The sequence below is a fragment of the Cricetulus griseus genome, chromosome 5, assembly GCF_003668045.3.
Source record: "Cricetulus griseus strain 17A/GY chromosome 5, alternate assembly CriGri-PICRH-1.0, whole genome shotgun sequence".
Classification (NCBI taxonomy): domain Eukaryota; kingdom Metazoa; phylum Chordata; class Mammalia; order Rodentia; family Cricetidae; genus Cricetulus; species Cricetulus griseus.
Window position 1 is genome coordinate 65,399,394 of NC_048598.1, and position 24,322 is coordinate 65,423,715.

The window sequence follows — 24,322 nt, forward strand, 5'->3', positions numbered from 1 at the left end:
CTGTTTGCTTAACTTCTCAGTGAGAATTATATCACGGACAGAAAGAAAACCCTCAGGAAATGTTAATACAATGTTTTCTTCAGAGTCCAACATGCTTTAAGGTTGTACACTTCCTGTTAAATTATATGAAGTTTCCATGGCTGAGTTGGCACTCTATCATACCCTTCAACTCTTGTAAACCATATAGGTAAGACATTTATTTCTACAACCCAGTTGAAGACATCAAAAAAAATAGATTTGTCTGTCAAATTGACATTTTTCAGAAAAGCCTTTACAAGGACCACATATATTCTCCATTTCTTTTGAACTAAACCAGGCTCAGCTATGCAGTTTTAACGCGTGCTTATACCTCATCTTTGAGACTCCTCATTTAAAACTTTATGTAGGAAAAAAAGGTTAGTTATTAAGAATTAACCTTTAGATTTATCAAGAATTAACCAAAGTGTTAATAGCGCTTAGATAAACTCCATACTGGTTAGCCAGTTAGTATGAAGGGGAAACCTTCTTGCACACTACCGGTTGCTCTTCATTTCATCACGTATGCTCACATTTGCAGGGATGAAGAACCAGGAGGCCAGATGGTGACAGATAAGTTCCATGTTGACTGGGATTCCGTTCTTATTGACACTGATAATGTCATTGTAGCAAGATTTGATGGCAGAGGAAGTGGATTCCAGGGCCTGAAAGTTTTGCAGGAGATTCACAGAAGGATAGGGTCGGTAGAAGCAAAGGACCAAGTAGCAGCTGTAAAGTAAGTTGGTGCATGTCTTCCTATTGTTTTTCTTAATTGCAGCATCTATGTGATGTGACACATTACTCACTCAGAGATGTCTGTTTGTGGGTCTATTGATTCTCTAAGTTGAGCATGTAGCTTTCTTGTAGTTTTTTAGGCATCCATCTCACTTAGTGGCATCATGAAAGAATAATCATATTTATTCTCTGTAATTAGAATTTACTTTGGGTTTATGGGAATGTGAGGAGCAGTACACCACTATATTAATTGTTGGCAAAAATCCACACTGTCTCGCAATTAATTAGAAGTCTTCCTTTAAAATATCAACACATATTTGAAAATATATACTGTGTATTTGTGTGTGTGTGTGTGTGTGTGTGTGTGTGTGTGTGTGGTATGTAGGTGAGTACATGCTGTGACACAGATGTGCAAGTCAGAAGACAACTGGAAAGAGTTCTCCTCTTGGACTATGTAGATTGTATGCAGATCATCAGACTTGGCAGCAAGTACCTTTACCAACTAAGCAGCCTCATTTACCCTGAACTCTAATTATTTAGCATCAAAAGGTTATTATTACCGTGGTGGAGTGAAAGGTACCATAGGGAAGGTCACTGCCTCTTAGTATACAGAGAGCAGCCAGGCACGGTATAAAGAAGTTAACCCAGCAGGCCAGGGTATAGCTGAAGATTCTACATCTGTAACAAGCTTCCGAATTATGAAAAACTGCTGGACTACAGCTTTGAGCCAGAGACTGTGGATTGTACAGGCCTTCCATGTAAGGAAAGCATTTCTAGTAAAGTGTTTCAACTGGTGTGTGTGTGTGTGTGTGTGTGTGTGTGTAGGCATACATGTTATCATCAAATGTGGGGGTCAGAAGACAACCCCAGGTGTCCACCCTCCCCTTTTACCCTTTTTGAGACAGCATCTCTTGATGTCACCCTTGTGTATGCCAGGCCACCTTTCCTATGAGCTGCTGGGAAGCTCCTTTCTCTGCCTTCTATCTTTCTGAAGCAACTCTGGGATTGTAGGTGCATCCTACCTTACCTGGTTCTATAAGGGTGCTAGGGATTTGAACTCAGGTCCTTTCACTTCTGACCACTGAGCCATCACCTCAGGCCATAGTGAAGTATTTTTAAAGTTTTGGGGGAATGTTTGTATGTGTCTGTCAGAGTCATAAATTCAGATTTGCTATTGATGCAAGAAGGTATAACTATATATAAATATTTTTGTCCTTTCAGATATTTACTGAAACTTCCATATATTGACTCCAAAAGACTAAGCATTTTTGGAAAGGTAAATAGAAATACTGCATATATTTATCTATATACACACATATATGTTTGTATTATGTTTATCTAATTTCATTAGTCATTATACTTTAATTTTCTGTATTACCCTTTAGAATCGGAGAATACATATTATGTCCATTCACTCATCTAAACGCCTATTTCTCAAGCATACAGTTGATGTCTGGCATTACAAATGAGCAGTAAAGGGGAGAAAAACTTAGGGCTAGGAGCTGGGGGCTGTGGCTCACTGAGGAAAGTGCTTGAGGTACAAGGATGTGAACCTGAATTTTGTTTCTGAGAACCCTGATAAAATCTGAGTGTTATGGCTTGTGCCTCTAATCCCAGTTTTTTGAGAGATAGGAAGATATAGGAATCTTCTTGACTGGCCAGTCTGGCTAAATGAGTGAGCTCCAAGTTCAATGAGAATCCCTGTGATGGAGAGCAGATGACATTTCCCATCATTGACTTCTGGGCTAAACACACACACACACACACACACACACACACACACACACACACACACACACACACACACAGTTGCATTAATATTTAGATGTAACAGCTAAATGGAACTCAGTCACTGAGTAGGCATTGCCTCTAATTGGGTTTTGAGATAGTCTCACTGTGTAGCCTATGCAAGCCTCAAAGTCATGAGCATCCTGCCTCACTCAATCTGTCCCAGTTGGGATACATCTCATTATAGAAATGAACTGTTCGGTTTCCCTTTACCAGATTAGTCCCCACAGTACACTTTACAAGCTTATTGTTATAGTGACTCTGTCTTCTGCTTGTTGTGATTCTGTTATCTCTATGGTGTGTGTGTGTGTGTGTGTGTGTGTGTGTGTGTGTGTGTGTGTAATGATGCCATGCTGGGGATGTAACTCAGTGGTACGTCAGTTCAGCAGCATTTGTGAGGACCTGTGTTCAATAATTGGGATAAACAAAACCAAAACAGAGCAAAAGAAAACTTCTCCATTCTCACAGTTTTCTGTTGTTTTGGGGAATGAACTTGGGTACAGGCTAGGCAAGCATTCTACCGCTGAACTTTTGGGCTGGTCTTTGATTAATGCATACTTATTAGAAGTCCTCGTACTATACACTTTTCAGTCATGCCTTCATGACATGGCCCTTTGCAAACAAACTCAGGGATGACTGTTTTTTGCCTTTCTCATGATTTCTGTGTTTTAAGTGGATTATGTACATACATAAGTCATTTGGTGAATACATTTAAATATTAAACTTGTTATGTGCCATCCATACTATTTTTCTTCAGTTTTTCTCCTTTTTCCATCTTTTCATTTAGCTAGGTTATTGTTTCTTTTTCATTCCCCCTTGTAAATACTTTTGTTTCCTCATTGGTGTCTCTGAGTAGCATTTCATTTTATGCCCATGAAGTAAGTTGTTTATCTGTATCTGTTGCACCCAATGATTAATATTTGAGTTGTTTAACTTTTGGTCTATGAATTAACTTAGTTTGAATGCTTATATATATATACAAAGATTTATTTTACTTTTACGTGTTTGTGTGTATTTGGAAGAAGGTATATATGCACTTTAGTGCAGTGCCTACAAAGTCCAGAGGGGGCAGCAGATCCCCCTGGAGCTAAGGTTACAGGTGTATGTGAGCCACCTGAGGTAAGTGCTGGGAACTAAACTCAGGTCCTCTGGGAAAGCAGCAGCACTCTGACGGTTAACCGCAGGACCATCATGTCTCCAGCCTCAACCTTGAAGATGTAAAACTTATTTGGCAATGTCTCTTGTCATCATTTATTTGATGGCTATCTGTATCCTGAGGCTTTTTTTTTTTTTTCCTGGATTGAGCAGGGAAGAGAGAACAGAACCTTTTCAATGCATGGTCAGGATTTACACTTTTAATTTCCAATAACTGCTCATTTTGTTTCCTGGCTTCACTGGTTCACTAAGTCATCTTTAACATTTGAAACATCTTCAAAATATGCAGATATTAAGTTCTCAGACATCCCTGGTATTACTTGCCCACTAGTTCTGATGCTAATCTTGTATGATCCTTTAATGATAATGATACATTTTAATGTTTTAAAAACAATTTCCTACCTTTAATATTTGGGAAAAATATAGGTCATATTTCCTGTGAATCCTAAACCTGCACTTTCATTACCACTCCCCCATGTTTCTTCTTTTTTCTTTCTTTTTACTATTTATCTATTTATTGCATGTCAAAAACTGTGTGTGTGTGTGTGTGTGTGTGTGTGTGTGTGTGTGTGTGTGTGTGTGTGTGTGCCAGGTCATGTATATGGATACCAGAGGGTAATTTGTGGGAGTCACTTCTTTCTGTTTATCATATGAGTGCTGGTCAAACTAAGGTGACCAGACTTAGAGACAAGCAGATTCATCCTCTACACCATTTCAGTAGACATATTTACCATTTCTGTAAGAATAATTTTGTGGGATTTTTTGTACAATTCTGAAGGATAGAAGTGCAAAAAAGAAGACAGTGAGAGGGTTGCGCTTCTAAGTCTTTTCTACCTAGCTTGAAAATGCATGTTCTATTCTTTGGTGTCAGCACATCAGTTTAAAATTACTTTTTTTATTAAACAATTTTACAATAAATTCCTTTGAGGATAAATAACATATCTACAAGAAGCAGTGTTTACCTAGTTTTTAAATCTTCTTTTGTCTTTCCATTGGAATATTATTTTATATATGTACACACAGGAATAAAGACATATACATAACAAATCTTTTTATTAAAATGTTTGCTCCTAGACACTATGTGTCATTTTATTTTAATGTCCCCATGAATGATTACACTCTCTATTATTTGCTAACTAACTTGTTAGAATAATGAAAAGATTTTAGCAGTTATGAGTTTAGTTGACTTTTTTTTTCACTCAGTAATTAGATTTGAAGCTTGGAATCATGTTAGTTTAAATTATAGTCATTGGAACCTAACCTCACCTCACCTAAATATATAATCATGTTTTCTTTATTTTTAAAAACATTCTTAGTTGTGAAAAGGCACAAAACTCCTGAATCAAAACTTTTCTGAATTATATTCTTTTTGAAAAGTTTGATGTGAATTAGGCCTGCATGAAAAATGTGAGAATTTTGTAAACATCATTCTAGAAAACAGCATTACAATGATAACTTAACAATGCAGGAAATATGTTTAATTTACTCAAGCCAATCCTGTATGCTCCTTCGTACCCAGCACCTTTAACAGAGCTATGTGGGGAAGCAGGAAAGACAGCTCAGCAGTTAAGAATATGCACTGCTCCTACAGAGGACATATGTTCATGTCCCATATCCCATGTCAGCAGGCTCGCAATTGCTTGCAACATCTCCTGAACTCACAAGCACTCACCACCACCACATACACAACCAACTTAAAAATAAAACAGTGTTTAGAAGAGTTAAGTGGACTAATAATAAAACACACAAAAGACTACATTGTTGAATTTCTGGTTGTTATAGAGAAAAAATGGAAGATAAACAATAAGGTATCAGCTGGTATGAGGCAGGAAGACAAAGATGGGTGATGAGAATGCCAATTTAATTTATATATGTTTATTTGGTACTGTTGTGTGTGTGTGTGTGTGTGTGTGTGTGTGTGTTTTGTACTTGCATGCACACATGCTTGCCATGTGTGGTGCATTGTTAAGGTCAGACGACAGCATTATGGAGTCAGCTTTCTCCTTTCAACTGTGAGTGGGTTCAAGGAATTGAACTCAGGTCAGCAGGTTTGCACAGCAAGTGCTTCTACCTGCTGCACTTTCTTTCCAGGAGACACTAAAGTATAAGTCTCTCACAGGGAAACCTGCTGCCATAGACCAAACAGTCAAAATCAAGAAGCATGGCTTCCCAGGACTGGTCTCATGCTTAGAGATAAGACTAACTATAGGGGCTGGAGAGATGGCTCACAGGTTACGAGCACTGACTGCTCTTCCAGAGGTCCTGAGATCAATTTCCAGCAACTACATGGTGGCTCACAACCATCTGTAATGAGATCTGGTGCCCTCTGCTGGTTTGCAAGCATGCATGCAGATAATTGTATACATAATAAATAAAAAAAGTTATAAAAAGACTAACTATAAAACATTAAACTTGACTTTAAAAGAGGGGATCAATATTTATAGTTTTCCCATCTTGTTAATTGCAAAGGAATTTCCTAAAGTTGGAAGCCAGCTCAAGTCATTTCTGGAGTTTGCGAAAATGTACATAATCAGGGCTGGAAAATGCCTCAGTGAGCAAAGATTTGGTCACATAAACAGCAGACTATGAGTTCATATTCTTACCACCTGTTTAAAACTGGATGCAGTAGTCCACAATTGTCAAGTGCACTATTACTACATAGAGGTTGCAGGTAGAGACAGTCCTCAGAAGGTCACAAGATAGCTAGCCTGCCTTATTTAGTGATAACCAGCAGTTGGAAGACCAAGACCCAAAATTGTTCTCTGATCTCTGCACAGGCATAAAAGCAAGGCACTACCTCAAGAACAAGCTTATGTGTGTATATATACACACACCATGAATATATATGTAGATAAAGATATGGGGACTTATATCAAAGAGACAGATTTATTGCAGATGTATACATGGTGATAAAATTGTGTTAATTCTGAAATACCAAATTTTTAAATATATTTTTATTTATTCTTTGAGAATTTAATGCATATATGCCATATATTTTAATCATGTTGAGGACCAGGAGTCCAGACAGATCTCAGGCGCGCAAACAGACAGGGTAAAGGAGGGTCTGGGTATATCAGCACACTTTTCACTTCAATGTATTTAAAATTGCCAACTTCCTTATTCTTCTTTCTCCACCAAACAAAGACTTGGTGACCCTCATTCCAGGAGAACTACTCAGGAGGATGCTCAAATTTCTATGGTTGGGGCTAGAACTCTTGTGAAAAAAACAGCCAGCTTCCATTTCATTGTTTGGGTTATCCAGCTTCCACAGTACCTATAACCAGTCATTTCTCGGGGGGAGAAAAAGAACCCATCTGACTGACATATATACATTATTTTGGCTTTTGCAAAAAACTTTAATTCCAGGTTTTGGTCCTCCGATAAAATTTCTGTGATTGGAAGAGTGTTGATCATAGAATAGTCAACACAGGCATAGTAGAAACAGAACATCCCAAAAGTTGAATGTTTTCCTCCCCATCGAATGCAGGTCAATATGAGGAAAGTCAAACTCAGAATGTACCTAAAGTGTGAACCTTTTGAAAATGAAACCCAGCACATCCTCATCTAGGGAGAGTTCATATCTGACTCTCACTGCCTTCCACAGTCTGTTTTCCAAAAGCTCTTTCAAGTTCAACTTTTGCCTCAGTGAATAAACATGAAATGATTGAGAGGAGGGTGAGCAATTAAAATTTAATTTATTCTAATTCCTGCCAATGTTGATTTTTTTCCCTTTAAAAGTGGAAGTTATTTTTCCGAAATAAATCAAATTAAAGCAGCATTTTAGATTTGATTTTTAAATTCCACAGCTTTCACTATCATTAAGTCTTAAAGATTATTTAGCTTCATTATGTTCCAAATTTTCATATTATAAAAAATGATGAAGCACAGCACCTCAGGAAGCAAGAAGCAAAGGATGTATATGCCTGATGTTAGCTGCAAAACCCTAGCTGTGGTGTCTTCCCAGGCCCAGGGTCTTCTGAAATTCTCATGGAATGGCTTGTTTGCTGCTGCTGTTTCTTTCCTGCCTGTCTTGTTCCATGAATCTAGGGAATTCTGGAAGGAAATAGGAATTTTTTCTGGGAGGCATCTTTATTGTATTAGTTTACCATAAGAACCTACAATTCAAAGTGTTTAAGGGGGTCTGGCAAGATGGCTCAATGACAAGGATGCTTACCACTGTACCTAATGACCTGAGTTTAATCCCTAAGACCTACAATGGTGGGAGGAAATAGTGACTCCTAAAAGTTGTGCTCTGACATACACATGCTCCAGCACAGTGGCATGCATGTACATACACACACACACACACACACACACACACACACACACACACACACACACACACACACAATTTAAAACATAATAACAATTATGTCCAACAGTATCATAGACATCCCCTTAATGTTTGTTTAAACACACCTCTCAGGAATCTGAGGCAGAAGAATCCGAGGTTCAAGGCAATTTATGCTTGTGAGATACTTGAGTTCAGAGAGAAAAAGAAAGAAAGAAAGAAAGAAAGAAAGAAAGAAAGAAAGAAAGAAAGAAGAAAGGTAGGAAGGAAGGAGCAAAGAAAAAAGGAAAGAAAGTCTCTCCAACCTACTGAATTATACCATTACCCATTTACTATAAAATATTGCTATAAAAGGGTTTTTTTTTTCCTGAATAATACTGTCATGAAGATTTAGTGTCTATATACCATGGGGTGATGTCACATGTCTCTATGATGAAGTGATTGCTGTAGTAGAGAGTGAGAGCTGACATCATTGGACACTTCCTCTGTGTTTGTTTGCTTTTGCTTTTGTTCAAAGAGCAGCTAAAACCTGCTCCTTTCATGGGACATTTTGAGCTCACAGTCTCATGTTGTGCATACTTTTCAGGACTCTGTTCCCATTCTACCTATCAGACACTTGTGTCTTCTTCCCTCATGACCCATCTCAGTTTCTACACACTCCCCATCCCATCCCTGCAACTCCAGTGAGCACTATTTAATTGCTTTTGCCCATACAAATTTGAACTTGCTTCTTCACCACCACCCTCATCTCTTCCTATTCCTTTTCTTCTTCTTCTTCCTTTCCTTCATCCCCTCCCTCTTATACTTCTTCCTTTGTCTTAATCTGTGTCTTCTGGTTTCCTCCTTCCATTTTCCTTTCTCTCCATTTTTTCTTCTTCTACTTACTTAAAACCATTCCCACTTGTGAGAATTCTAGAATTTAGGTCTCCCCTCTTAATGGTGTACATGGCAAATATCAACAGATTTCCCTATAGAAATAAATCTTTTGCAACCCAGAAAAATCCTGTCTATCCTATGTCTAGCAGATTTTCATTTCTTCTTTATTAAGTGTTTAGTTTGTATGTTTGATTGTGGAGGCGTGCCTATGTTTGAAAATGTATACATGCATGGAGTCAATTGCAGCTTTTTTTCCTCAGGCACCATCTACCTTGATTTTCCAGACAAGGTCTCTCATTATCCTTAAGTTTTCCAAGGAAGCTAGATTGACTGGCCTGCTAGCTCCCGGTACTCACATGCCTCCATCTCCCAAACACTAGGATGCTAAGTGTGCACCACCATGATTAGTTTTTAAGTTTTCTAATCTTGAGTTTTAGAAGATCAAACTTGAGACCAGAGGCTTGCATGGCAAATACTTTTACCACATGAGCTGTCAGCGCATCCCCAGTAGGCAATTTCTCAAAATTATTGTCTCAAATCATCCTTTTCCAAAGAGGATTATTCATCACATGGCAGCAGAATCTGGTCTCCTAGAGTCACACTTTAGAACCCTTAGCCCCTACAAGGAAATTACAAACAGTATATAGTTGTGGTCTGTGTTTTACTTTTCTTTCATAACTGTATATAACCATCATTGTTACTAGAAATACATACCAAGTTATCTTAAAATGGTGTATAAAGAGTACTTCATTTCCCTTTGTTTCAAGGTATTTGGAGCATTTCCCAGATATGTGGTATGAAACTGACTTTTTGTGATATATAATTAATTTCACATTTTACTTGGTTATTAAAATAGTCTGTTGTATAAATTTTTAAAGAGCTGTTGAATTTCATTTGTACACAGATTTTTTTGTGTGTGTGTTCTATTCTACACCCAGAGATACTGAGACATGTTCATTATTAAACAGCAATAAAAAGGTATAAATATTGTTAGGAATAATTATTACAATTTTATTTTGCTCAGGGGTATGGGGGCTATGTTGCATCAATGATCTTAAAATCAGATGAGCAGCTTTTCAAATGTGGAGCAGTAGTTGCACCCATCTCAGACATGAAGTTATATGGTGAGTACATTCCATGTAGTCCTAATCTAAGGTATTGATTGATGGGAAACAGAATCCCAATGCAGAGAAACTCAAATGATCTCATTTATCATGTGTTATTAAAGCCTATTGTGAGTTACCACATCCGTGATGCAACTAATTTTACCAGAGCATGACAATTACATTTGAAGTGCATAAACAAATAATGAAACAGGGTACAGTTTGTTTCTTCTGATTTTTTTTCTCCTTGGCTCACAGCCTCAGCTTTCTCTGAGAGGTACCTTGGTATGCCGTCAAAGGAAGAAAGCACTTACCAGGTAACTAATCCAAAAATAATAACAAAAGCAAAAGGCACTTTTTTTTCCCATCATAAAGATTAGGTTGAATTCCTTCAATTCATGTCTCTCCACATATAAATATACTTGTGTTTTACTTACAGGCATCCAGTGTACTGCATAATATTCATGGTCTAAAAGAAGAAAATATATTAATAATTCACGGAACTGCCGACAGTAAGTATTGTACTTGTTGCTTCTTTCTGACTGGAGCTGTTCTGTTACAAAGGAACCCATCATACATGTAGGACTTGATTCCAGAGGGTCCTGTAAAGCTGCTAAAGTAGAGTATAGGAAGTGATATGGAGAATGAGATGTCAGGCAGGAAGTAGGAAGGAAATAAGATAGTCTATCCAGTATAACTTTCTGATGTGATAGGGAAACTTAATCTCTAATCTTGCAATAATGCATGCAGAAACCACTGGCCACTTGCACCCTAAGATGATATTGTAATTAATGTTGACTAGGGAACAATAACAACAACAAAAAAACATTTATTGTCAAGATATGGTTAAGTCAGGGCTCAAATGAATGCATGTGGTATATGTGTGTGAGTATGTATGGATGAGCAGGTATATGCCTCCATGTTTGCATATTGTTTATATGTGTGTGTGTTTTAGTTAAAATTAAGTTAAGGAGCTATGAAAATAAAAAAGTGTTAACCTGGTGTCCCACCTGATATAAAAACCAGAAACAGGAAAGTAATAACGAATTCCACATGAAGCAGTTCATGGTTGGTCCTCAACGGCCTTTTGTTTTACTGTGCAAAAAGTCTCTCATCACAATGTAAGATGTAAAAAAAAAAGAAAAGGAAAGAAAAAGAGAGAAAGCCTTGTACAGCTTACACAGGAACATTTTTTTCTATTTACAAATCTTCTAATAATCTATGATTATTTTCCAAAACCTGACAATTATATCAAGCTGGGGAATATATTCAGAAGATTTAGTTAATAGCAGCATTGTATGATGAACAACTGCAGAGAATAACATGCTTCTAAAGGATGTCAAAGTATTAAGACTATCCACATATTTCAGTAGTAGAAAGAGGAACTCACTAATTGTTAACCATGTGTCAGAAATATGCTAAAAGCTCTTGATAATGTCATATCTGTTCTGCCTGACAATGCTGTCCTACAGAGCGACCATTTTCTTAGCCAGTATAGTAGTGAAATAAGTGATGGGGAAAACAGAAGTTTACATGTGTTTGTTCTGGGTACTATGGTCTTATCCCATTCACTATGAAACCTGGACGAACTGAAACAATTACATTTAAAGTTAAATGTTTTTATCTCTAGACACCACCCTAGAAATTTTTAGTACTCTTTAAAAACCCTTTACTAAATGCCTTTTATTGCTGTGAAGAGACTCTATGACCGTGGCAACTCTTACAAAGAAAACATTTAATTGTGGTGGCTTGCTTACAGTTTCAGAGGTTTAGTCTATTACCATCATGATGGGGAGTATGTCGGTGTAATCAGTCATGGTGCTGAAAGCTGAGAGTCCTACCTCCTGCAGGCAACAGGAAGTCCACTGAGATACTGTCCTGAGCATAGGAAACCTCAAAGCCTGCCCCCACAGTGGTACACTTTCTCCAACAACATCATACCCACTCCAATAATGTCACACTTCCTAATAGTGCCAATCTATGAGATTATGGGGGCCGATTACATCCAAATTACCACACTAAGTTGTTGATATTACTGTGAACCATGTTGTTTCCTATTTGATTTGGTTTAGGGTAGGGGCTTTACATACCTCATGCTATATAGAGGTTCAGAGGGATGCCTTGCATAAAGCACAGGTGCATACATGTCCAAACTCACCACACAGCTCATAGAGAAGCCAACTTGCGAGTGTTCAATGGCTTTCACATAGAAAACAAAGCAGCAAACAATAACATGATGTGTTATTGTTGGGAGATGATTCAGTGAGGACATAAGCTTGGATCCCTAGTATCTAAGTAAAACCAGACACAGTAGTGCATACCTGTAATCATAGTGCTCCTATGGAGAGATGGCACTTAGAGACATAAGTTCTGCAAGCTGACACAGGCAACCTAGTGTGCCCTAGCATCAAACAAAAGACTTCTCCCTCAAACATGTTGAAAGGCAAAGACTGACACCCACGTTTGTCCTCTAATCTCTATATATGTGCCCATACTACCTCTCACACACTCTTTCTCTCTCTCACTCTCTGTCTCAGCTTCTTTCACTCTGCCTGTCTCTCTCTCTCTGCTTCCTTTCTTCTTCTTCTTCTTCTTCTTCTTCTTCTTCTTCTTCTTCTTCTTCTTCTTCTTCTTCTTCTTCTTCTTCTTCTCCTCCTCCTCCTCCTCCTCCTCCTCCTCCTCCTCCTCCTCTTCTTCTTCATTCCCCTTCCAAAAATCCATTTACATGACTATGTTTTCAGCCACATCCAAATGTAGACATGATGGAGTCTTTTCCATGTATCTTCTCTACAAAATATGTGCATGAGTCATTTGAGACTATTTTACCTCAGTTATTGCCCACATAAATCTGTATTCAAGTCACATACACATACTAAACTAGTTCCAGTTGTTCAGAAGATCTTACATATATTAAAAATGAATGACTATTTGGAATTGTTTACCCTCTGCTCTGTAGAAAGGTTATTCCACACCATAGAATGAGAGCCTAGGGAGGCTCAAACCACTGATAAGACTGCCCTAGTTCGACAAAGACAGATTCAAAATGTTAGCTTGAAGTTATTTGTGGAAATCTAAATATATGTACAGAGTGAAAGAAATAACCAAGGCAGAATAAAAGCAAACTCTAGCATAGAAAGATTAGTGTAGCAGCGCCAAGTTTCATAACAAGCTCAGAAAAAATTGTCACTAACTACAAAGTTCCTGAGATGTGTATTCCAAAAGCTTTGGGAACTTCCATTCAGACAGCAGAAAGATGGAAGGAAAAGAGAAAAAAAAAACAGTTTTCTCTGCATGAAATACTTAACACTTAGTAATGAGAAACAAAGTTTATCTTTTCAACAAGGGACATTCAGTTCCAGTATGAAATTTTAATTACACACACACACACAGTGTAAATGCTTATGAAGGCATGTGTTTAGGATCAGTGGACAACTTTGGGAATCTGGGAGTCTGTTCTCTCTGTACACCACTTATGGGTCCTGTCCAGTGATTGGTTGTCAGACTTCCTGCCTAGCACACTTTTTCTGATGCACTTTTGCCCACTTTTATTTAAAATAATATTGCAGAGTATCACTGTTCAGCTGAGTCTAGATTCTAGAAATCCTCAAATATGTATATAAAGATATTTCACTGTATTCATGGAAGGCAAGACATACATTGCCTTCAAAGTTTTTCAAGAACAGAATATACAAATAATTTCAAAATTAAGTTATTTCATACAAAATATAGCTAAATGACCTCATACAGATTTGGGCAGGTGGCTCCCAAGTATAAAGACCAGGTTTTGGATTCCCTAGAGTCCACATAAAAAGTAACATGCAGGCATGGTGGCATATGCTTATAATTCCATTCTTGGCAAGATGGTGGACAGAGACAAGTGGATAAAATGGTACTTGTTGGCCAGCTAGGTTAGCTTATTTGTCAAAGTCCCAGGCAATTGAGAAACCAGGTCTCAAATAAAGAGTAGAAGGCACTTGAAGAATTATATCCAATGTGGTTCTCCGGCTTCCACATCATGTACTCACAAGTGTGCATATGCACAACTGCACACAGGAGTAACCACACAAATATACACATATGCATAGAATGCCATTGAATACTTAAATTCAGCTCGTAATAACTCTTGTGTTGGTGGTCTGTTTTGTAATGTGAAATGAAACTTTACTATTTTACCTAACAGCTTTCTAGTTAAAATTAATGATACGTCTTCTGAGTGAATAATGTATGTAAGACACTTAAGCTCTTTGGAAAATATATTAAAAGCTCCTGCTGCTAATGGATTCATTTCTTTCAAATATCATAATTTAATATTTTTCAGCAAAAGTTCATTTCCAACATTCAGCAGAATTGATCAAGCATCTGATAAAAGCTGGGGTGAATTACACTCTGCAGGTAAGCCGCCATTCCAGAAAAGTGTTCTCATCCTCAGCTTTATATCAGGATTTAGAAGGTCTGAGTAGGGCCCATGGCTTTGCCTCTTTGGCAAAGATGCATCACTTTACAAGAGCTCATGGAAAAGTAAAGCAGCTCTTTACAAAAATGTGTGTGCTTGTGTGTGTGTGTGTGTGTGTGTGTGTGTGTGTGTGTGTGTGTGTGTGTGTTTGTGCCAGCCATAGGACTGGTGTGGAAGCTGGAGGACAACAACAGAGAAAATATCAAATACCATAGCTTCACACTCATGATGCAAAGTATATAATGACATCACATTAGTTTCATAGGGCTTGAAAAGATGTGTCCCTGTGTCTTGCTGGGTAATATCCATGTAACTTATTTCTTGAGCTGGCTCTGTTCAGTACCTCTTCCTTCACCAGGGTTTCTGTTAAATCTCTAATTTAACTTCATTGTTCTCCATTGGCTTCAATTTCACAACTTTAGGCATTAACCTTATAAGGGTTGGTTACTGGAATTATCCTGTCCCCCACACACTGATGTGTCATTTTCCTTTGAAACCTGGATAGAAGCCTTCAGGATTCCATAACTCTCCACAGGAGTAAAACCAGAATCACATGACCAACCCAGCTAGTGTGAGCTGTAGCAGGACATGTTTGAACCACATCTGCTCATTCTCTGTTGATGAGTGATTTCAGGGTTTGTCTCAGGAAAACAGTGCCCAGAAGACCCTATGTGAAGCCACAGTGCCCTGGAGCTTTCTCCTCAAGGAAAACTCTCAAAAATTTACTTTTTATGTCTCCAAGCCTGATATAGCAGAATCTTTTCGCTTTTTGACATGCCCTCAAGCAAGTGAAAAGATCCTAGCCTCCTACAGAGACAGGAAATGCTAATCTCCTTTGCATTGTGCATTTCAACTTCTTGGACCCATCATAAAGAAGCATACCACCTTGGTTGTAAAACTGACCAGATTTGTGGGCTTTTTTAAGGTGCATGAAAAACATGATACACAATTGCAAGTTTTCTCAAGTAACTTCTTTATAATTATAATATTATTATTATTATTCGTTCAAATTAGAAATAAGCTTGCTTCACATGTCAATCCCTTCTCCCTCTCCATCCCCTCTCCCCATTCCCCCAGCAGACCCCCACCTTATCCTCCTCTGCTCCCCAGGGGGGTAAGGCTCTCCATGGGGGTTCCCCAAAGTCTGTCATATCATCCTGGGCAGGGCCTAGGTCCTCCCCCACGTGTCCAGGCTGAGAGAGCATCCCTCCATGTGGGATGGGCACTCAAAGTCCCTTCTTACAACAGCGATAAATACTGATTCAATACCAGGGGCCCTGTAGAGTGCTGAGGCCTCCTCATTGACATCCTTGTTCAGGGGTCTGGATCAGTCCCATGCTGGCCTCCCAGACAGCAGTCTGGGGTCCATGTGCTCCCCCTTGTTCAGGTCAGCTGTTTCTGTTTGTTTCCCCAGCCTGATCCCGATCCCTTTGTTCTTCATTCCTCCCTCTCTGCAACTGGGTTCCAGAGTTCATTTCAGTGTTTAGCTGTGGGTGTCTGCCTCTGCTTCCATCAGCCACTGGATGAGGGCTCTAGGATGGCATGTAAGCAGTCATCAATCTCATTATAGGAGAAGGGCATTTAGGGTAGCCTCACTACCATTGCCTAGATTGTCAGTTGCTGTCATCTTTGTAGATCTCTGGAAATCTCCCTAGTGCCAGATCACTCCTCTAACCTATAATGGCTCCCTCTGTTATGTTATTTCTCATCCAGCTCTCCTCTATTATCTTCTTTTTCATAAATTTTCATTCATTGATAAAGCTTTAAGGTCAATTTTGTGATATGTAAATTTCTCCTCTTGTTTGGTATTGTGTTTACACAAATATTTTAAAATGTAATGCATAATTAAATACAGATTATATAGAGTCAGATTTAATAGTCAAAACTTACAGTTAGGTTAGTTGGGCTTTCTAGATATACAGAGACATATTTGAGATGGGGAGATATTCTTCAAACCTTTCAAAGACCTACAGAATATATGGCATTAAATGATTTAGGGTTTTTCAAGATAGTGAGACACAACTACTCCTGACATCACCAATTACGTCTGAAAAGAGGACAGGCATCGAAGAAAATCAACATGGAGTTTGCTTTCAACATGGCAAGATTAGCTATTTGGGCAAGAAACTGCTCTTGTCTGGACTGTTTGTTGCTGATAAACTGGACATGAAGGACCCACAGGAAAGTGACTGCTGAACTTACAAAAAAAGACAGTCCTGAAGGGTTCCTGCTTCATGGAGATGTCTGCAAGACACACTGTCCTATAGGCTAAACATGGATGCCCCAAGGTTACAGAGGAACTTTGTGTGACTGTCCAGGCAGCAAGATGTCTCAAGTAACTTTTTTAAGTAAAGAGAGGTCTAGACCTTGCTTTCTAGGAGAAGCAGAATGCTTGGTTAAGCAGACTTCAGTGTTAAGGCCACAATCATCAACATGAACATGGGAAAGTCTACTATTTTGGTGAAAAAGCCATAATTTAAATGATTTTTTTGTCTTGGTTAAAAAAAAAAATTCCTGAAAGGAACAGCATCTTCTACTAAATCTTCTGTAAGGCTGATGGACTGATTAGAACTTCAGTGATTGTGGAGAGGTTAGAATGTTTGAAATGGCTGGAATCCCAGCCCTGAGTTATCTTAGGCTGCTTTAGCCCTCATAATAGCCATTTTCTCCTCTGTGTGGAGTTAGGTATCTGTGAGCACTGTGTAAATCTTTGGAATGTACAAACAGCTAGTTCCCACTAACTGAAAGTTTAAAAAATGCCATCTGGTAGCATCTATAGCATATGGCAGAAATTTCTCCATTGCTAATGGAAAAGCACAGCCCTTAACTCAAAGGGAATAAGTGATAGTTTGTTGGGGAATCAAGACATGTGTGCCCATGACCTAGGGACATTTAAGTTAACCTGCTTCTAAGTATGCCAATGTGAAAGCAGTTTCATAGTAGTGGGACCCAGAAAGCTATAAATCAAGGAATTTTAAAATACATTAATGGCACCACCAGAGAGGTAGGTTACAACAAGATTGAGGAATATCAGCTATAGGCCCAGGTATTAAATATTCACAGAAAGAAAGAGACTGGCCGGGTGTTGATGGTGCACGCCTTTGATCCCAGCACTTGGGAAGCAGAGGCAGGTGGATCTCTGTGTGTTCGAGGCCAGCCTTGTCTCCAGAGCGAGTTCCAGGATAGGCTTCAAAGCTACACAGAGAAACCCTGTCTCAAAAAAAAAAAAGAAAAGAAAAAAGAAAAAGAAAGAAAGAAAGAGACCGACTGAGCCTGACATGGGGTTTTGAAACTTAAAGTCCAACCCCAGTGACACACTTGCTCTAACAAAGTCATACCTACTCTAACAAGACCACACCTCCTAGTCCTTCTAATCCTTTCAAATAGTGCCACTTATTAGTGACTATGAATTCAAATATATGAACCTATGGAAGACATTCTAATGCATACCACCACATTCTCCTTCAGTGTGATAGGCGTATAGCCATATCATAATGCAAAATTTACTCAGTCCTACTTCAAAAGTCCCCATAATCTATCATATTCTCAACACTGTTTAAAAGTCCAAGATTTCAAAGTATCTTCTGAGACTAATGACAATCAAAAGTCATGGATCAGGGTGTAAAACTCTTAACTACTTCTCTAGGGAGTGGTGTATTGCTATAAAAGGCCTGACCATGCTGTTGTTTGAAGGAATATGGAAGACTGTCAGACTTTGGAGTAGAAAAGCCTTTGAAAGCTTTAAGCAGCATTTATGCAGCCATCCTAGTAGGAGCATGAAGATAGTGTTGCTGAGGGTGATATGGGCAGCTGGGGCACAGCACAAGAAATTTCAGAGGGGAAGAATATCAGCAAGTGGCCTAGAGACAATTCTTGTGATATTTTGTCAAAGAATGTGGCTACTTTCTGCTCTTGTCCTAAAAAATTTCCTCAGACTAAATTGAAGAGTTTTGAATTATTGCTGTTGGCCAAGAAGATTTCAAGATAGCCTAGTACTGTCTGTGTCATGTGATTATTAGTGGTCACTTTTATGCAGATCTACAATGAAAAAGAGAAATTAGAGCAAGGGAAAAAGTACAAAATGTGCAGTTTGAAAAGGAAATGAGCACCATGAAATGTGATGTAGAAGAAAGAAGTTAAAGTGCTCAAGGAGATAAAGTTTAGAGGAAAGCTTGGGGTTAAATGTTATAAAGGCAGTTAAAACCTCAAGGAAGATCCCACATCTGATACCAAATTCTGTCTTAGTCATTGTTCTACTGCCATGAAGAAATACCATGACCAAGACAACTCATAAAATAAAGCATTTAATTGAGAGTTTATTTACAGTTTCAGAGATTAATCCATTATCATCAAGGTGAAGAGCATAGTGACATGAGGACAGACATGATGCTAGAGAAGTAGCTGAGAGTTCCATGTCCTGAACTACAGACAGCTTAGAAAGACTGACTGGTCCTTTGAAATCTCAAAGACAACTCCTAATGACACACTTCCTCCAACAAGGCCACACCCTCTAATGCTTCTAATCATTTCAAATAGCATCACTCCCTAGTGACTGTGTTTTCAAATATCTGGACCTGTGGTAGTCATTCTTATTCAAACCACCACACAAGGGGTCTGACATGGATTCAGACTCTCTAATCTAAGTAGAGACCTTTCTTACAGGTTTCAGAGAAAAGGGAGATGCCCCACCATGCTACATGGCTGATGAGTGTCCTTTAGTAGCTGCTTGAAATTGGTTGTTTCTGATTCCATGCTGCAGGCATGAAAGATTCAGTCTTTCAGCTAACATGTGTCCATAATACCAGATTTAGCTTCTGATTGCGTAGAGAGTTTGGAAATTTTCCTTTAAGGAAGTGAGTATTAAAAACTCACTCACAGGCATCCATAGGAGGATTAGGGTAGAGAGAAGAAGAGGCAGCTGCAGGTAACATAGCTCCAGTAGACCTTAGCACAGCCCAATAGTAACGAGATTTCACCTTTTTCTTCAATGCCATAGGTCTATCCAGATGAAGGTTACCATGTCTCTGACAAGAGCAAGCATCATTTCTACAGCACAATCCTCAGATTCTTCAGTGATTGTCTAAAGGAAGAAATATCTGTGCTGCCTCCAGAACCAGAAGAAGATGAATAACAGACCCTATTAGACACAGTTGAAGGGGATATTGAGGCTCAATGAAACCGAACCAAGAGACTGTCATGTTGTAGACACTCCAGAATTTCAAGGGGAGCTTGAGGAGATGAAACTGGAACAGCACACTCAGAGAGTGAACTAGAACTTGAAGACAGCATCTACTGTGCTGCCAAGGGTGCAGAAGGTGTTTCATTGTAATGGGAAGTTGCAAGGGTTGGTTTCCTGGGAAAAATTAGTTTCACATTAAAGTAGGAATAGTGCATGTTTCCTTCCGTTATCCCCTTTTGTTCTGTGACTAGTTACCCTCACTTTGATTTCAATGGCCACGATCACCTTTGCATAAATTGCATAACGCACCATCAGTACCACAGTCCCTGATCTTTGATGGCTGAGCTGCAATCTAACATGTTAATGTATCTTTATAATAAGTGCAATTCTCTCATTGTCTATTATTATGCTTAAGAAAATATTCAGTTAATAAACAAAAAGCAGAGTATTTTACATAAAGTTTTGTTTTTAAAAGGCATTATTAAATGAGTCAAAGGCTATGTAGAAATATGGATCTCAGCACCTTCCAAAGTTCAGGCAGTTGTCAGTAGATAGAATACCTTTAATTCAACACGCAGGAGTATATGTCTCACAATATAATATATATATATCTATACACGCACGTGTGCATATGCAGACAGTGAGTCTATCTTTACATGTTACTCATGCTACAAAGGGTACACTTTAATGAATTACAATGGATACTCTTTTACAGGCTGCAATGGACGCTTCCTTTAATGAGCCAAATATGATGAGACCCTTTTGTTTCCAGTTCAGATTCTAGTGATTGCTTTCCTATAAATGTTTGGGTTGTGTTTGGTATTGTTTTTAGTGGTTAATAGTTTTCTAGTTGCAGTTTACTTTTTTGAATATGATATCTTGTCACATGTAAATTAGATACTTAAATATTAAATTATAGTTTCTGATAAAGAAATTTTGTTAAACAAATGCAATGCCGCTGAGTGGCTTTTTGCTCTCTTGGTGGAGAAAGCTTTTTTAAAAACTCAGACTTTAAATTCCAGCTCCCAGTGCAGTGAAGTCAATTCTCATTTTCATTATAAAAGCAAAAATTTGAATTATCTCATTGTTTCCAGAGTCAACTTAGCATTCCGTGCCTGCTCGACTCATTTGTTGTTGTTTAATTAAGCCCTTGTGGTAAGGATTCAAAGTGAAAACTTTTTTTTTACTCATTGTCCCCCCAAATTTACAAAGAGCATTATTCGGTATTTCATTTAAATGGAAGACACACAAGGTAACAAGTCCTCCAGCCTGTCAGCTTGCAGCAGTTAGTAAGTGAGAATGGAAAACAAACTTAAATGTATGGTGTTTCAGTCATGAGAAGATAGTGGTAATGACTGAAGTCAGAGTGTGTCCTCAGTCCATGTAAAGCATCTTCCAGGAGATGTTTCAGAGTCTTCAACCAACTCTGAGAAAACCCAGGCAGTCTATGTATGCTGTTCTTAGGGAAAACTGGGTTACCATGTCCTCTGAAAATCAGGAAGGGAATTTCAAAAGTCAAGAGTTTGTCCAGTCATCCTCTGATTCATCAATGGAGCAGCCTAGGATTCTAAGTTGTGGTCTTGGGACTTTGAGGCCAGCTCTCCTACTTTTCTCCTCAGTGCTTTGGATTGTGTCTTCTCTGCTCCATTAGATTTAATTTAATATGGGAAAGATGCCCTCTTTAGAGAGACCCATTTTAGGTCTTTTTCAAGGATAGTGAACACATTTTTTTAACAAAATAGGTTGTAATGTTTCCGAGGAAAGTTTTGCCTATTTTATTAAGATGGGAGTTTCTTTTTAGGCTGATTTGAAATCCAACTGAAGCTTTTTAATCAATATTTTAGATTTCAACCACTAGAGATTTTTATGATGCGAATAATTATGTTGTCTGAAAGATGTGGTTTTATTGAATGTCTATTTGAGTAACATTTAAAAAGTGTTTACCTTTTACTGTTCATCATTTCTCTTGTTTATGGTTATTATCAATGTTTATCTATTTTTTGATTAATTTAATACAGTTTGTAATGTGAAAGTTGCTTGTCTGAGACCACTTTCACCTCACAGTACCGATGGATCTCACATGAAAACATGATGTTTAATAGGAAGACAGAAAGTTGTCCTTTCTGTGATTTGGGGGGCTTCCAGGACTGGGCCATGCCACACAAATGCTCACTGGTGTTTTCTTGTACTTTATGTCATGGAGTTGAGGAACAGGATAGGACCTTTACACTTCTGCCTCAGTTGCATGCCAATGATTTCTATGCATATTTACAAATTCTGAGAGTTTCCTGAACCTTTAATGGCAACCTTCCCACATGATAATTTTTCCTTAATATTAAAGTAAAGCTACAAGAGAAGCTAACAGTTCTATAGTGAGAGATATCAGGAGTATTAACTCAGAAACTAACATACAGCCTTTTGAGGCTATTTTGAAAACAAATATGCTTTTCTCACTTCCATTTCGAGCATTGCTTACTCAGTGAATAGTGAATGAAGAGAAGTGTATTGGTGTATTGCCATGATAAACCACCATGACCAAAAGCAACTTAGGGAAGCAAAGGCTTATTTTGGCTTCCTTCCAGATGCCAGGGAAGGTATGGCTTCAGGAGTATTGAGGCCTGGCTGTTTGTCAGGAAGCAGAGGGATACAAAGAAGTAGGACCAGGCTATAAACCGTCAAATCTGCCTCCAGTGGTGTACTTCCTCAAGCAAAGCTCCACCTCCTAAGGGTTCTATATACCCAACCCCTACCTCTAAACAGAGCTACAAGCTGAAACCAAATGTTCAAACATGTGAACCTGTAGAGAACATTTGACATTCAAACCACAACATACTGTGTTGTTCTCTAAAGAAGGAAAGGATGGCGATACTGTTCAAAACATGGAACTCAGCTCCCTCTGATGATATGTGAGCTCATCACAGACACTACCATTAGGGATCTTGTTTTAGAGTTATAAGAATGAGGAGTCTTAAGCTCTGGTTGGTTACCATGTAGAGAATTCTCCAGTCAGTTGCCCTTCATGTGAGACTTAGACATTGATTTCTACCAGGTAGAGAATTATTTGAGACATTCTCCCCATCCCATATGGTGACTTTAAAACCAGAGTTACAAGACTAGAGAAGTACTATATGGGTTAACAGTACTTACTGCTCCTGTGGAGGACCCAGGTACCCACACTGGGGCCTACAACAGCCTTTAATTCCTGTTCCAGCTGATTTGAACCCTCTTCCGGTCTTTGCAGAAACCTTCATACACCTGGGGCACCTACAGAAAAAGCAGGTGCACACACACACAAACAAAAAATATTTTAGATAAAGTTACCTATAAACATGTTCCTGCCATGTTTCTTGGGTCCAGAGGGCACATAGATTCTATTTGAGAATCATGGTCTCTGTCCTTCCTCCTATGACCTGACAAGCTTTGCCCCTTGTAGCAACCAGCAACCAGCATGATCTGAGTTCTTGGTTGTGACAACTTACCTCCACATTCTGGTTTGGGAATTCTCTAACAGAAATGATGGATGCTACCACCTGTACTCATTACCAAATGCTAGAACCTACCAAATGAAGGTCTAGCTCCTCCACTGAAACCCAGTTATTGGAAGACAGCAGAAGGTAACTATCGCCGCTCCTACATATGTGATGTGTAGTTGTGGGAAGGCTTCCTGGGCTGCCATTGACCTCAGCTGCACATTCTTCTGTTTCCTCTTCCTTTTACTCTTCTCCGCCTTCACTCTAACTTTTTAGGATTCCCTTAAAATTTAACTACACATGTACCACCTGTTGACTAAGGACCTGCTTTTCAGGGGACATTTGCTTTCTACAAGAGTTTATTCTGTGAATAATTTGAAATAAGGAGATATTGAAAATAAAACTGTGGTTTCTTTCTTCCCTTCGTTTAAAAAATATGTTATGTTATTTTATGTTATTAGACAAGATCTCCCATAGTATCCCTGGTGGGCTTGGAATTAATGACATATACCTGGCTGGCCTCAAATTCAGAGGGATCCACCTACTTCTACCTGCCTGCCATATAAGACTCCATGTTCAATTTGAAACTATGGTTTCTTTCCAGATTTTAATTATATACTCTTTCTATTTAAAATTTACATAAAGTGACAAGCACATGCAAAGCAAATTCAATATGACCCGAAATATCAGTATTTCCACATAATACATAAAGAAATTGCATTGTTATTAAGTTTGTAATTCATCCACACTTATATGATGTCATGGCCTGGCATGTCTCAGCTTTAACCCACGACAACCATGAGGTTCTACCTGAGTGGGGGTGTGTGGACCTGGAAGCTCCTAGCAACCCAAGGCGATAAAGACCAAACATAGGCATCTTGTCATCTTTAGAGAGCTCTCAATTCCATGTTGTAGAACTAGAGTCATTTCTTTATTAGCCATCTTTTCTGGTGTTTCTTAACCATCCTGCCAACACCATGGGGGCACCATCTTTCTTTGTTCTCTCTGCTCTCTATTCGCTGGCCCCTAACTCCTAACCTCCTGTCCTCACAAGTTACTCACACACCTCTGCCCTCCCTGCCTAGGTGAGGGCCTATTCAGATGCTTAGAAGCAAAGAGATACAAATTAGGAGGCCTATTACCCTGACGCCATAGTAAACAATAGTAGCCCTACTGGCATTAACAATACAATGGTGAGGCCGGAGCTTCATGTTTACTGAAGCTAGAGACTGGGCGCCAAAATATTCCATAACAGAA

General features: G+C 38.7%; 1 protein-coding gene across 1 annotated transcript in view; it reads left to right on the forward strand.

Annotated features, from left to right (window-relative positions):
* Dpp10 (dipeptidyl peptidase like 10) overlaps positions 1-21,463 on the forward strand; it is a 512,276-nt gene extending 490,813 nt beyond the window's left edge. Inside the window, exons 20-26 of the mRNA XM_035445836.1 lie at positions 557-751; positions 1,972-2,026; positions 9,885-9,984; positions 10,222-10,280; positions 10,403-10,475; positions 14,282-14,355; positions 19,413-21,463. Of these exons, the coding sequence (XP_035301727.1) occupies positions 557-751; positions 1,972-2,026; positions 9,885-9,984; positions 10,222-10,280; positions 10,403-10,475; positions 14,282-14,355; positions 19,413-19,547 (691 nt within the window). The 3' untranslated portion in view covers positions 19,548-21,463. The remainder of the gene's footprint in view (positions 1-556; positions 752-1,971; positions 2,027-9,884; positions 9,985-10,221; positions 10,281-10,402; positions 10,476-14,281; positions 14,356-19,412) is intronic.
* Positions 21,464-24,322: the final 2,859 nt, after the last annotated feature.